Source organism: Bos mutus, chromosome 1 (genome assembly GCF_027580195.1).
Source record: "Bos mutus isolate GX-2022 chromosome 1, NWIPB_WYAK_1.1, whole genome shotgun sequence".
Lineage (NCBI taxonomy): Eukaryota > Metazoa > Chordata > Mammalia > Artiodactyla > Bovidae > Bos > Bos mutus.
The window spans coordinates 137,516,023-137,531,740 of NC_091617.1; the positions used below are offsets into that span (position 1 = coordinate 137,516,023).

Consider the following 15,718-nt stretch of genomic DNA (forward strand, 5'->3'; position numbering starts at 1 on the left):
TCATGGGGTCGCAAAGAGTCGGACATGACTGAGTGACTGAACTGAACTGAATTTACCTTGATTCATGGACCGAACAATCACGGTTCCTATGTAATATATTATTTACAGCATTGGACTTTACTTTCATCACCAGTCACATCCACAATTGGGCATTGTTTTCGCTTTGGGTCCATCTCTTCATTGTTTCTAGAGTTATTTCTCTACTCTTCCTCAGTAGTTAAGGGGTGGATCATGGAATCACATACAGCTTTCCCAGGCAAGGGCATTACTTTGAGAGACCCAAAGGTACTGATTTTCTTTGTAAATAACTGATGTTCTGGGGCTGCATTTTCCTTTTATTTCTATCATGCCTACTTTGGTCACACCAGTGAAATAGCTAATAGGGCAAGTGTTATTCTGTATCCACTTCAATTTTTCAAATTCGTATATAATCTTTCAAACTTCACCCAGAGGTACCTACCCAGCTCATCATGCAGAAGAAACACTCTGAATTATTAAATATGCCTAAGGGTGGGGAGTCAGTACATCTTCATTTGATATTAGATTCATTCTAATTATCCTCTAGAGCTCAGAAAATTAGGGAGTGACTGCAGGTGCCTATTCCTGGGAGTAAATGTGAGAGTCAGTAGCAAACACAAGTGTAACTCAGCAGAATACATGACAAATATGAAGCAGAAGCACCATCAATTTATATTTATCAATCAAGTCTCTAAGACAGAGCTCTGGAAGTGAGAGGACATCTGGGAATGTGGACATGACCTCCAGCACATGGTCATCTTTTCTGAGGGCTGACAAGGCGGGTTTTTGGATACATTTGGAGTCCGGACTGTTACATTTTGTCCTACGATGCTCAGGCTGCTTTTGTAGGTTCCAGGTCCTCTTAGATCTAGTGGTATGGGTCCCTAACGTCACAACATGAGCCCCGAAATAAAAAAGACTGAGAGAGGAGCCAAAGGATTCCAGCCCTCATCTTCTCGCCTCTTGACAGAAGACTACAAACTCTATTAACATTCCTCGTGGAAGACAATGTTGCTTGGTTGACATGAGAAGAAAACCTCACAATGGTTTTTTTGGACTAAGGGCCCTGTGTCCCAGATAACATCCAGAGATCCTCTTGGATGCCTTCTAGCCCCATGATTTCATGCCAGTCTCTCTCAGCCATTCATTAGCTAAAACACAAGCTAACAGGCATTACTCATGTATTCTTTTCTGGATATTTTATCATTTCCAAAAAATGTTATCAGTTTTATTGAGGTATAATTTATGGACAATAAAATGCACTCATTTAAATTATAGAGTTCAGTGGCAGGGTGGATGCACGGGGAGTTTCATAGAGAATGGATATGTATATATGTTTGGTTGAATCCCTTTTCTGTCCAACTGAAACTACCACAACATTGTTAATGGGCTATATTCCAATACAAAATTAAAACTTAAAAAAAACAGAGTTTAATAAGTTTTGACAAATATATACATCTGGGTCACCATCATCACAAGAGGTTCCTTGGGTACTTTTGGAGTCAATTTCTAACATCGTGATCCCCAGGCAACCAGTGGCCTCATTTCTGTCACTGCTAGTTCTGGACTTCACAGATATGGAATTATTCAGTAGGAATCCTTTTGTCTTTATCTTCTTTCATTCAGCTCAGTGTTAGATATGCACCCAAACTAGTGTATATGGATAGTTTGCTTCTTTTCATTGACGAGTATTACATTGTCTGGATAAACTACAAGTCAGTTTCTCTATTCACCTGTTGATTGACACTGGCTTCTACTTTCTGGTACTATAAATACAACTGCTAAGAACATCTGAGTTCATCCTTGTAGACGTGCTTGCATTTCTCTTGGTAACCATCTAGAAGTACAGTTGCAATAAGTAAACATTTTCTTTTAAAAAATTAAAACAATTTTAAAATGTCATTGTCAATCACCTTATTTCCACTTAGACATTTAAAGGAAGAAATTCTGCCATAAATCATAGGTCAACCTGCAACTAAAAAAGGGCATATGGGCTTCCTATGGGCAAGCAAAGTATGAAACTCTTGAGGTCCAAGCTTTCTCTGAGCACAGGGAAGGAGCTCAGAACTGGCTCAAGGAGTGGCTTGAAATTAAGGAAATTAAGTGGCAGCTGGTCAGGCTCTAGGTAGGCAGCCAAAGTGGACAACTGTGCAGCCTCTGCATCATAAGAGCCATGCTCTGGGTGGGGCTGGGGCCCCTGAGTTCCAGGATATTCCAGCTTTGCAAGAAATGCTACTCTGAAACTCAGCTGTTGGTTGCTAAAAATAAGGCTAGAGTGTAATAAAGTTTCTGGCAAGAATTAAAGTGCAAGAATTCATCAGTATTACATACAAGGAGTTAAATGAGGATCATTTCTTCAATGTTCCAGTCATGCTTTTTCATTTGATTATAATGGTTACTCATGACTTCTGCTAAATTAAATCTACCGTAGTCAACTAAACACATATCAGAGGTAAATAATGCATCACCCTGTCCTGTTTCTCTGCAACAAACTCCTCAATTCCAGAAGGAATTGCCTAATTCAACATCAAAGACTGATTAAACATTTGGTAAAGGAACTTAAAAAATGATTGTGTGATTTTATTTTACATATAAAAACCAGATAAAAAATAAATAAAAACGTCCTCTGGGTGCTTAAAGTTTGTAGTCAAATCTTCTAAAAGGCAGAGAATGGGAAAATAATGAACCACTTCAGAGTTCATGAAAAAATTAAAATCTCCTGTCTCAAAATTTTACAATTAAGCTATGAGGTCACTAATCATCCTGCAGTTACTAACCAGTCATCAAGCCAAGGGCTACATGTTCATAGTCCTTCATAGTCTCCCTTTTCAATTTAATATTTAAGAAAGAACAGAAATTAGAAAATACAAATTTACAGAGAAGAAAAAATAAGGGAAATTTTATAAGTATTTTCCAAGGCATTTGGCCAAACTAAAACTACTCTGTGTTTTTGGCTCTCACAGCTTATAATGAGGACTTAAATAGTGTTTCCTTACGGCATGGACAAGGTGGGCAAAGAAGTGAATTGGCCTATTTTCAGTTTGGTTGGTAACTCAACACACGGTCTGCCATAGCAGAACCTCCTGACAGAGGACAAAGCGTGAGGCACAGAGGCCGCCAGCCCAAAAAGTCCTGGCAGCATTGTGGTCTGAGCTAGCTTAGAAGTAACGCGCACTGGAAGCAGGAACTCTGGAGTCCTTGAGCACATTAATTACTGTCTTTGGTTTTTCGTTTGTGAAATGAATAATAGGTACCTTTCCTATCTGAATTCCGGAGGCTGGGCCCAGGCCTCTCACTCCTAGACCACCTGCTCAACACCCCGTCCTGGGGCTTCCTCTTTCTAGACGGTGATGGCCCTTCAGCAACACACAGGCTGTCAGAATTGGTGCTACTTGGTGGCTGTCTGGTCCTTAGTTTTATAGTCTTGAAAAGAAAGGCCCAGGGGATAGTTCTATGCTTCCAAATTTTATCTTTAGAAAATAACAAATAATGTACTAAAGAAACACCTGCAAAGAACCTAGCTGCAAATCCATCTGATACACATATTTGTCTGCCAACAACTCCCATTACCAGGTGGCTTCCAAAACATCCTTTCGAAAGTTGGCAGATAGTACCTGAAGACTTTCAGGTCCTGGTCTCCTCACAGCTGAAGGAGGCAGGACCAGCTCTAACAGCTCCAACAGGAAGACATCAGATGCATGTTTGGGCTGAAATGACCAGCCAATCCAAGTGCTACTACCTCCATTTTTTTTTTTTTTTTTTTGAAAAAGAATTCAGCTCCTGCCAAAGAGAGTTTCAGCCACAAGGATGTACCTGGAGACCTTTGACCACAAGATGTGTGAGGCTCCCATGCCCCAACCCCCATCCTAGGACCTCCGCAGCAGGCACACTAAGGCCTATGATAGAAGTCTCCTGAAGCACCTTGCAGACTGGTGCTCGCCCAGGAACCTTTCTGCACTTGGACTGAAACTTGAATCATGTCTGACATTCTCTCAACCTTTCTGGGCTCCTTCCCCAACTCTCCTGATAACATTTTGTACTTTTAGCCCCACCTCGGGGAGAAGGAAATGGAAACCCACTCCAGTACTCTTGCCTGGAAAATCCCACGGACGGAGGAGCCTGGTAGGCTGCAGTCCATGGGGTCACTAGGAGTTGGACACGACTGAGTGACTTCACTTTCACTTTTCACTTTCATGCATTGGAGAAGGAAATGGTAACCCACTCCACTGTTCTTGCCTGGAGAATCCCAGGGATGGGGGAGCCTGGTGGGCTGCTGTCTCTGGGGTTGCACAGAGTCGGACACGACTAAAGCAACTTAGCAGCAGCAGCAGCAGCAGCAGCAGCCCCATCTTGGCACCTGCCTCTCAGAGGTCCAAACAACGTATCATTCATTCACTTGAGGGATGTTAACTGAGCACCTACAATGTTCCTGGGCTTCCCAGGTGGCACCAGCGGTAAAACTTGACTGCCAATGCAGGACACATAAGAGACGTGGGTTCAGTCCCTGGGTCAGGAAGATCCCCTGGAGGAGAGCAAGACAACCCACTCCAGTATTCTTTCCTGGAGAATTCCATGGACAGAGGAGCCTGGTGGGCTACACAGTCCATGGGGTTGCCAAGAGTTGGACATGACTGAAGTGACTATGCACGCACACACAATGGCTCTGGCACTTGTCCGTAGCCCTGGGGAGAAGGGTACAGGACTGAAAGGCCACATATTTCGAGCCCTCCCTCTCGGGGTCATGAACTGCTTCCTCTCTTTGGCTTTCACCATGTGCTGAGAGCACATGACAGCCTCAGCTCATTCACTTTATTAATGGATTGCTTCATGGTTAAGGAAACTGTTGCCAGGGCTTCCCCCACTGGGCCAGCCTTTTTACTCTAAAACTCATGTGTTTTTTTTACCATTAGGCTATGATAACCCAGTTTGGCTGACAGCTCTGAGCACTTTTCTTTTCTGGCTCCTGAGGGCCAGGAAAACCAGTTACAGAGGCAAACTGTATTTCAGAGCATTCATAGTGCTACACAGGTTAGTGGTGATGCTGTTTAACTCATACAGAAGGGGAGGTCCCTTGTCCAGTGTGAATTTCTAGCTCATCCTCACCATGTCAAGAAGACAGAGAGGATAGACAAAGCCTCAGCTTCCTGCTCTCTATCACCTCAGCTCAGCTCTGGCAAACTGATAGAAGGTGGCTGCATACACCCAAAGCTTTCCCCAGAGGCCGCCAGGCCCACTGGACAGTCAGCCACACCAGCCCACCTGTCATCCAAGAGCAGCCTTCTGAACACTGATGCAAATTCATACCATGATCTCCAAGGTCAGCTATGGTGTCCTCCACATTTGACCCAAGTGTGCAGAGATCCAGGGAAGGAATGGGCTGAGACTCAGGCAGGTTGTCTGAAGCTGGGTCATCACATTCCTTGCAAAAAGTAATGAACAATTCATGAGAAGCTGATCAGAGGAAACAGCATTACCACAAATGAAACAATATTCTTGTTTAGAAAATGATTTGGAAACAAAAGCCTACCTAATCCTCTCCCTTAAACATGGTAACATTTTCAAATCTTAGGAAGGCAGCTTGGAATGAGAGAAACAGCTTTGAATTAACTTGGCAGGTGACCCTGGGCAAAGCATGTAACCTCCCTTGGCCTGAGTGTCAGGGTCATGGTGAGGGTGAGGCAGAAGGGATGCCCAGGGCACACACGGGAGGAGGTACTGACTTGCAGCATCGGCTGCTGAGAATGGGGATCTCCTTCCATTGTGCACCCAGGCCTCACGCTCCCCGCAGCCTAGTCCAGCCCTGCTCAGCTTCCTCATCTCAAGACTACAGGTGCTGGCTTCCGTAATGTTCAAGCTCTCTTCCAGCTTTTTCTGTGATTTTATGAATTTCAATTCCCTAAAAGAAAGAGATCTAAGAGGTGACATAAGAGTTTATACTTAAAAAAAAATGTTAAGTTAAACTTCTCAAATATATCAACAGGCATTTCAGCTAATCACTGGGTCTATATATGTGTGTGTGTGTGTTTGCCACCCAGACCTAATGACGAATTGACCTCTTTTCCAGGATAAATGGTTTTCATGGAGAACTAGTCCAAGAGTACCTTCTTATCAAAAGGGGAAAGTTCAAACTATCCTAAATAAATAAGTAAAACACAGCTGTGCTACACTGTGATATGGCATCTGTGGAAATACAGTCATAAATATTTTTAAGAAAAATAGTCCATTTTTTATACTGTATAATAATTGCTGCAGGAGGTGAAACTGGGGCTCCAAATTTCAAAGGATCACCAATAATGCAAAAAAACAGAGACTGTGTAAAATGTGCCTTTGTGCCTATTTCAGAAACTTTTTGAAAACAAGTATTTGAATTCTCAATTGACTTCGATTTTCTGAGGTTCTCTTTGAAGAGAACTGTTATAATGGTCTTAGAAGGAGCAGGACATGACCTGCTCTTTGATCCCCAAGACTATTTCACATTTGCAGGCCTGACCTGCCACACTCTTCACAAAAACCTTCATACCTGCATATACCCCAGGATAAAAGAAAGACTGGGCTTAGTGTGTGCATCGTGGCATCTAGTTGTTTTAAGCTACCATCCTTTAAGAAATGGTGCTGACACGATTCCACAGCCAACTACACTTCAAGATTTCAAAGCCCAAATCCAGCACAGCAGAAAATGCCTGCCAGAGAAAAAGGCCCCGTCAGTCAGGATCTGAAAAACAAAGCAAGCCACTCTCCTAAACGCCTCAAAGAATTTTTATAATGTTTAAGGGGTGACACAACCAGCCTCTCTCTGAACTCTGATTCTATCTCCAGCTACTGCTTTTGAAATATAATGAGGTTTGCTTCAGCTCGCCAGACAGAAGCAAGAGGACTGGAGAACAGAGCCCAGTGAGAGGAGGAAAAAATTCAACCACAAGTGCGCCTTTGGGGAAAGACAGGAGTGTGTGCCTCTTATTCCTTCTCTCCTTTTAAATTAAGTTTTTCTTTAGCTTCTCGCACCTGAATGATCCAATTTATTTCTCACACTATACCTCACCCTTTTCAGCTCGCTGATGCTTCTCCACAAGATGTCTAGACCCTTTGGACCATCTGCAAAGTGTTCAGCTCTCTGTCCTTGGTTCTCTGAATATGTTACACCTGCCTCACTCCTGGGCTTCCCTACTGGTTCAGTCAGTAAAGAACCTGACTGAAATGCTGGAGACTGTGATGTGATCAGACTGGTCTCCACTCTGCCTGGCCTCCTCTCTCCATCCTCCTCCAGGGGGAACAAGAACCTTCGCTCAGGCTGCCTCTCCTTTTCTTCCATTCCCATTAAATGTTCTATTTTTTCTAAAGAGATAATAAGAAGGTCTGCTCATCATGGCTTTCCCAGATCCTCCTCCATCTGAAGCTGCTTTCAAGAACCCAATTTCTGTTCATTACTAATCAGTGTGATCCTGGCCCAGCAGAATCACCAGGGGGTTTGTTAGAAATGCAGTATCTCAGGCCCCACTTCAGACCAGGCAAGTCAGAATCTGCATTTCAACAAGACCAACCAGTGATTCAGGTGCGTTTTGAAGTTTGAGAAGTGCTGCTAGAAGCCATAAGAATTTGAAATAGCGCCAGCTGACTGTGGAGCTGAGCGGTCAAAGATGGTTTTCCTGAAGAGGAAGTGACATTTGAAAGAGGGAGAGTGGGATGGTACCAACGGGCCAGAGAGAAGCAGCTGATTGGCCCAAAGGAAGGTGAGAGACCTGGGGTGCTGAGCGACACCATGCGCTGAGCACAATCAGCACTTCCTGTCCTCATCAATATGCAGCTGAGGAAAGCTGCTTCTGCAAAGCTCAGGACCAAAGACTGAACTGAATCCTAACAACCAAAGAATGAACCACCACCGTCTCTGACCAAGACAGCCGCAGCCACCTCCCTCCTGCCTCTGCTCCTTGCTGATGGATGGGGATGGAATTGGGAGAAACTAGGCAGACACTGTGGAGGTTATGAGTTGGGACTCCATAAAATCTGTGAAATCCTCACGTTCCTCATCTGAACTGAGCCAAGATCTGGAATCCCATGTTCTGTAGGATAATATAGAGTTAATAAAATCTTAAGTGACTTTATGATTCCCCAAGGGCCCTGATTTTTATAGGATGAACAGGACCTCATACAGTGCAGTTGCTTCACACTGATAATAATCATATCAGAAATTAAAAACAACACAAAAATGGTGATTTTTGAAGGCCCATGAAGAAAAGAAGAAGTTATCAGACACTAAAATATAAGATTATACTTGAAACTATGTTTTTATTTACCATATGCTAACTTCATTATGGTTAGAATAAAGTTATTTAGGCTTTATAATACAAAATATTACCACATCTGTACTTCTCAATATCCAGTCTCTGGGGGTAAAATCCCTTAGAAGCAGGGGACTCTGAGCATTCCAGGAAAAAAAACCCTCCCAACCCCCACATCTCTGAAGCCATCTTCCCTGAGAAAGGGGCTTGGGATAGAGCAGCACCAGCACTCCCCATGTTGTCTGCTGAGGGGTCAACTGATAGAGACTCCTAAGGTCAGAGAAGGCTGGACCCCCATCTGCTCTAGCTTTGGGTTTTCAGAACTTGAGAGTACTCACAACCACTAAGTCATTGAGAAAGGTGACTCCTCAGTCAGAGAGCAGCAGAAAACAATGTTCCCAGGCTCTGCTTTGTCTGCAAGTGAGCTCCAGTAGGGACTCCTGCACACCCCAGATCCAGAGCCCTCTGCTGACTGAGCTACAGTAGTAGAAAAAGTGTCTTCAGGCCTAGGGATCACCCCCACAATTTCAGGGGGTCTGGCCCATCCTGCTAAAGGAAAGACTTTCCCTCAGATGCAGGAATCGCCAATGAACAAATAACCAGAATTTGAAACAGTAAACTTCTCCCAAAAAATGACTCCTTCCCAAGTTGCTTTTACCAAAAGAGCTGCAAGGTTGGTGTTGATGTTCATTATCCAAATACAACCCTGAAGAAAAATTACATTAAGTATCAAAGCCCACATTAAGGTCAATGAAGATATGTTTAACCATTTGCTGCTGCTGCTGCTGCTAAGTCGCTTCAGTCATGTCTGAGTCTGTGCGACCCCATAGACGGCAGCCCACTGGGCTCCTCTGTCCCTGGGATTCTCCAGGCAAGAATACTGGAGTGGGTTGCCATTTCCTTCTCCAATGCATGAAAGTGAAAAGTGAAAGTGAAGTCGCCCATTCATGCCCGACTCTTAGCGACCCCATGGACTGCAGCCTAACAGGCTCCTCCGTCCATGGGATTTTCCAGGCAAGAGTACTGGAGTGGGGTTGCCATTGCCTTCTCTGATGTTTAACCATTAGGGAATGGTATTTGCTATTCAGGTGCCTGGGATGCAGAGGACATGAATCTGGGGTGCATTTCATGTGAGTCTACAACCTAATTTATTACTGGATATCTAGGGTAATTTGCCAAAGGAGTTATTAACACAATGTATGATGATATGGATAGGAGACAGAAAATAAAGAGAGAAAGAATGAAAAATAAGACAAAAAGAACAATGGACTAGAGAGGTAAAGCATGGCTGAAATTCAAAATTAGATAGACACATATCTGTTCTGCAAAGTCAGACCTTTAACTCAGCTGTTCATTCCATCCTGATGAAGTCACCTTTAAACAGCAGGCACTTGGTGCAGCTGCTCTGAAAAAGTGTTGTCTCTAATTTCTGGCCTACAGTTAGCACTCAAAACAAATCTCAGTACATCCTGGAATTGGGCAAAGTTGGTCTGGATGTTTTTTTTCCCCTACCTTGTCCCCCTTTCCTACCCAGTTGGCCCTACGAATCTGAAGAATCCGAGGCAAGAAAAGGTCTTTTGTAAAATTTAAAACAGAAGCGCACTCACGTGGAGCACATCCACAGTCTGCCGCTGGAAGTTCCGCGATCTCAGTTCCCGCATTCGTTTGTTGTTTTCTTCATATTTTTCTTCCACAAGCTTTCTGCATAAAGTGAACATAGGCAAAGACCTGAAATTTGCTAAGATGACATCTGTTTCATAAGAAAGTGTGATCCCTGTTTCCACAGGCAGACCAGGGTGTTGGGCAACCAGCCTGCAGTCTCTCTCTCAATGGATGAGTATGGTGCAGCCTCAGTGGGCTCTCCTTTAAAGCATGCAGGATGCCAGCTCCTTGTTCCCCCAGGACTCAGCGTAGGAGGGCAGTGCCATCCCTGTGTGCTCTGGCCTGTGCTGACAGGGGTATGTCTCAGATGCCCGATTGAGAGCCCACCACATACCAATAACTAGGTGACAGCCATAGACACGGAAAATAGACCCACATTTTAAAGAATTTATGGAAAAGAATATGAGAGCTACTGTGAAGAGGACTTTTTCTTGGACATTTCCAGTTTCCTCTACAACAGGAATTGAATTTACTAGACCTGTTGTTAAACTGGAGGAAAGATTTGAATTTTTGTGATTACTTGTGCCCTAATCTATACTTAGATTTCTTGAAAAAATCACTGAACATCCTGTTGTCAAATTTTCTTGTCTTTAAATTGTGTGGGTACATTATAACCCTCATGAAAATGAAGTCATTTTCTAGCTAACACCCATCCTTTCTTGAATCCTAGAAACAAAAATCAAAACAAACTTTATTTAACAAACTATTGCCTTTAATAACAAAAATATTAAATGTCACGAGGAAGATCAATGGCTTTTTTGCATATTAAAGAAATTTTAACCTGAGAAATAATTTGTAATGTGCAAATTATTAAATTGCTTTTTTAATCTGTTACTGTCAGACATTTAATTTTCCTTTCACCCTCAACCAATGACACGAACCATGGCACCCTGGAAATAAACGCATTCCTGAGGTGTTAGATCTGGGGCTATGAGTTGATGCAACTGTTCAAACAATATTCATGAATATATTTTCTCAACCAAATCCACACTTAGTGGTGTACTGGATTTTACATATTTTCCAGCTTAACACTGAATAATATCACATTGGTACCTTGAAAGGGCATTGTTGGAACATTTACACCATAGAATCAGCAAACAAATTATTAATAGTAGCTACTCCTCTGGCCCCCACAGACCCAGAAGCTTCATCAGCAAACTACTGCCCATGAAGCACTGTGACAGAAATCTTTTCCCATATTTATTAAAGAAAACATTTGATAAGAGGAAGTGGTCTCTCAGGTTCTTACATGGTTCATCATGATAGGCACTTTAAGTACAAGGACACCTTGGATCATTTTTCAGATACAATGTTGTTGCTGTTGTTCTGTTGGGAAGTCATGTCCAACTCTTTCCGAACTGAAGTATGCCAGGCTCCCTTGTCCTTCACTGTCTCCCAGAGTTTGCCCAAATTCACGTCTGCTGAGTCAGTGATGTGATCTAACCATCTCATCCTCTGCTGCCGTCTTCTCTTTCTGCCTTCAGTCTTTCCCAGCATCAGAGTCAGCTCTTTGCATCAGGTGGCCAAAGTATTGGAGCTTCAGCTTCAGCATAAGTCTTTCCAATGAATATTCAGGGTTGATTTCCTTTAGGATTGACTAGTTTGGTCTCCTTGCAGTCAAAGGGACTCTCAAGAGTCCTCTCCAGCACCACAATGCAAGAGCCTCAGTTCTTCAGTGCTCAGCCTTCGTTATGGTCCAACTCTCACATCCGTATGTGATTACTAGAAAAACCATCGCTTTGACTATATGGACCTTTGGCAACAAACTGATGTCTCTGCTTTTTAATATTCTAAGTTTGTTCTAGCTTTCCTTCCAAGGAACAAACTTCTTTGAATTTCATGGCTTCAGTCACCATCTGCAGTGATTTTGAAACCCAAGAAAATAAAATCTGTCACTGCTTCCACTTTTTCCCATCTATTTGCCATGAAGTGATTGGACCAGATGCCATGATATTATTTCTTTAATGTTGAGTTTTAAGTCAGCTTTTTCACTCTCCTCTTTTCCCCTCATTAAGAGGTCAGATACATTAACAAGGTCATAAAATGGACAGATTTTATTTTCAGGCCTTTTTGTCTCTTTAGTTCTTGGTTGGGGCTTCTAAGCTTCAAAAAAAAGGCAGAGGAAGAAAGAACAAAAATCGGTCAATTGGGCTACTTACCAGCTGAAAAATCAGTTTTTGAGAAATTGGGAGTCTGGGGTTCCTTGGAAGAACCCTTTCATGTGTAAACTCTGAAGACTAGTGATCTCATACAAGCAGCACTGCCCCCAGACTGCGAAGGCCTTCACTTCGCAGAACAGAGCTGCTTCCAGTCTTCTCTCTCAGTTCAGCCGCTCAGTCATGTCCCACTTTTTGCGACCCCATGGACTGCAGCATGCCAGGCTTCCCTGTCCATCACCAACTCCTGGAGACTCCTCAAACTCATGTCCATTGAGTTGGTGATGCCATCCAACCATCTCATCCTCTGTCATCCCCTTCTCCTCCTGCCTTCAATCTTTCCCAGCATCAGGGTCTTTTCCAAGGAGTAAGTTCTTCACATCAGGTGGTCAAAGTATTGGAGTTTCAGCATCAATCTTCAGTCTTGTCTCTACAGACAACAATTTTCTGCAGATACATTCTTCTCCCTAGAGAGCAGCCAGTACTCCAAGCAGAGGGGGTTTAGCAAACACCTGGGGAGTATGGACAGAATAGTGAGGCCGCCTTATCACCCCTCACAGGGCTATGTAAAGAAGGTATCAGCAAAAAGGAGGCTTTGTCTGGAGGTTGTCTCTGTATTTTCATTCCTAATAACCTCCCTGATAGTCCATCATTCTTTTCACATAAGACTGAAAGCTTGATATTAATACTGTCTGACATCTAATCACCATATTTTGAGTGAATGAGTGAAAGAAAAAATTAATAAATATATAAGAATGTACATTTTAATTTCTCTTGTGGTTTCTGCTTTTATTTAGCACATTCTTTTAGAGTCCCGAGAGGCAGCCTTCACTAAGGGAAGGTCACTTACTTCAGCTTCCTGGCCTCCTCATCAGCTGCCTGGACCTTCCTCACCCGCATCCTCTCTCTTGGTGTCATCTTCTGCACCTCAGACAGTGCCCGCAGGGTCTGCAGGTGAATCTTTTTTTGCCTGTAAGAATAAAGATTCCCATATGCAACCCATCCCAAACATGCTCAGAAAAATTAAACAAGTATTTTACAGAAGTATCATTACACTACTGAGAAGGGAAAAAGATCTCAAGACTTGCCAAGCAAAAACTAATAAACCCTGGGTAGGTAATTAGCCAAGCAGTACTGTGGTTAATTGGCAATATTTTTAAAATTAGATTTCTGTTTAAAAGCAAATTTTGTACTTTGCAAATTTCTGCTCATTTCACTGCCTATGACTGATTTTCATAGTGTAAGATAAATTAGGATCTTGACTATTAAGGAGTAAATAACAATATGGATAGGACACAAATTTAGAATTAGGCAGACAGGGTTGGAATCCCATCTCTCCCATTCATTAGCTCTGCATCCTTGAGCAAGTTACTGAACCTTTCTGAACCTCAGTTTTCTCATCTATTAAGTGAAGTTCACTCAGTCGTGTCTGACTCTTTGCTACCCTAAAGACTGTAGCCCACCACGCTCCTCCATCCATGGGATTTTCCAGGCAAGAGTACTGGAGTGGGTTGCCATTGTCTTCTCCAGAGGATCTTCCCAACCCAGGGATCGAACCTGGATCTCCTGCATTGTAGGCAGACACTTTACCATCTGAGCCACCAACAGGCTATCATGAGTATTACATGAGATAATGTATATAAAGTGCCTGACACATAAAAGAATCCCAAAATGGTGCTATTAGAATGTGCATGCTCAGTTGCATTCAACTCTTTGCAACCCCATGGACTGTAGCCTGCCAGGCTCCTCTGTCCATGGGATTTTCCAGGCAAAAATACTGAAGTGGGTTGCCATTTCCTCCTCCAGGAGATCTTCCCAACCCAGGGATCATACCTGTGTTTCCTGCAGCTTCTGCATTGGCAGGCAGATTCTTTACCACTGAGCCACCTGGGAAGCCCCAGTACCATAATAGCTAAATGTTATTGAATATGCCCTGTCTTCTAGGCTTCACACAGTAGATATTTTTTAATATTTTTTATTTATTTTTAATGCTGTGTTGGGAAGAAAATTGCAATGCAAATCAATGTTATATTATATTTATATATTATATATTATGCAAATTATTAATATAATTATATATTATATATTATTAATTATAATAATATATATAATTATATATATAATAATATGACTGATTATACATATATATCTCCTCCCTCATAAGCTTCCCTCCCTTCCCCCATCCCACCTCTCTAAGTAATCACAGAGTGATAGACTGGGCATCCTATGTTATACAGTGGCAGCTTCCACTAGCTGTTTATTTTACACATGATAGTGTTGTATATATGTCAGTGTGACTTTCTCAATTTGTCCCACCCTCTTTCCCTTGCTGTGTCCACAACTCCATTCCCTCTGTTTGTGTCTCCTCTCCTTCCCTGCAAATAGGTTCATCAATACAATTTTTCCAGATTCCATATATATGTGCTAATATACAATATTTGTTTTTCTCTTTCTGACTTACTTCACTCTACATAACAAGTTCTAGGTTCATCCACCTCACTAGAATGGACTCAAATTCCTTCTTTTTATGGCTGAGTAATATATATATGTACCACAACTTTATCCATTCGCCTGTCAATAGACATCTAACTTGCTTCCATGTCCTGGCTATTGTAAATAGTGCTGCAATGAACATTGTGGTACATGTATCTTTTCGAATTGTGGTTTTCTCAGGGTATATGCTCAGTAGTGGGGCTGCTGCATCACATGGCAGATTTAGTCCTGTTTTTTGTTTTTTTTTAAAGAACCTTCACACTGTTCTCCATAATGGCTGTAGCAGTTTACATTCCTTCCAACAGCGTAAGAGGGTTCCCTTTTCTCCACAAACTTCCCAGCATTTGTTGTTCGACGATGGCCATTCTGGTTGGTGTGAGGTGATACTTCATTGTGATTTTGATTTGCATTTCTCTAATAATGAGTGATGTTGAGCATCTTTTCATGTGTTTATTGGCCATCTTTATGTCTTCTTTGGAAAAAATCTGTTTAGGTCTTCTACTCATTTTTTTATTGTGCTGTTTGTTTTTCTGATTTTGAGCTGTATGAACTACTTATACTTTTTGGAAATTAATTCTTTGTCAGCTGTTTCATTTGCAATTACTTTCTCCCCTTCTGAGGGTTGTCTTTTCATCTTGTTTATTGTTTCCTTTGCCATGCAAAATCTTTTAAGTCTAATTGGGTTCCACTTGCTTATTTTTGTTTTTATTTTCATTACTCAAGGAGGTGAGTGAGAGATCTTGCTGCAATTTATGTCAAAGAGTGTTTCGACACAATGGTTTCTTCTAAGAGCCTATGTTTCTTCTTAGAGCCTATATTTTCTAAAAAACTATGCTTCTTTTAAGAGCCTATGTTTTCTTCTAAGAGCTTTATAGTTTCTGGGCTTACATTTAAATCTTTAATCCATTTTGAGTTTATTTTTGTGTATTATGTTAGGAAGTATTCTAATTTATGTGTAGCTATCCAGTTTTCCCAACACCATTTTTTGACGAGGCTGTCTTTTCTCCATTGTATATTCTTGCCTTCTTTGTCAAGGATAACATGTCCATATGTGTGAGGCTTTATCTCTGCAATTTCTATCTTGTTCCATTGTTTTTCATTTCTGTTTTTGTG

At 42.0% G+C, this 15,718-nt stretch overlaps 1 protein-coding gene across 12 annotated transcripts in view; it reads right to left on the bottom strand.

Moving 5' to 3' along the window:
* Positions 1-15,718, bottom strand: part of NEK11 (NIMA related kinase 11) — a 278,743-nt gene that overhangs the window by 148,534 nt on the left and 114,491 nt on the right. For all 12 annotated transcript variants that reach the window (XM_070376305.1, XM_070376287.1, XM_070376269.1 and 9 more), the window contains 3 exons: positions 12,963-13,082; positions 9,902-9,995; positions 5,323-5,437 (listed from right to left, as the gene is read on the bottom strand). In XM_070376305.1, coding sequence (XP_070232406.1) covers positions 5,323-5,437; positions 9,902-9,995; positions 12,963-13,082 — 329 coding nt within the window. The remainder of the gene's footprint in view (positions 1-5,322; positions 5,438-9,901; positions 9,996-12,962; positions 13,083-15,718) is intronic.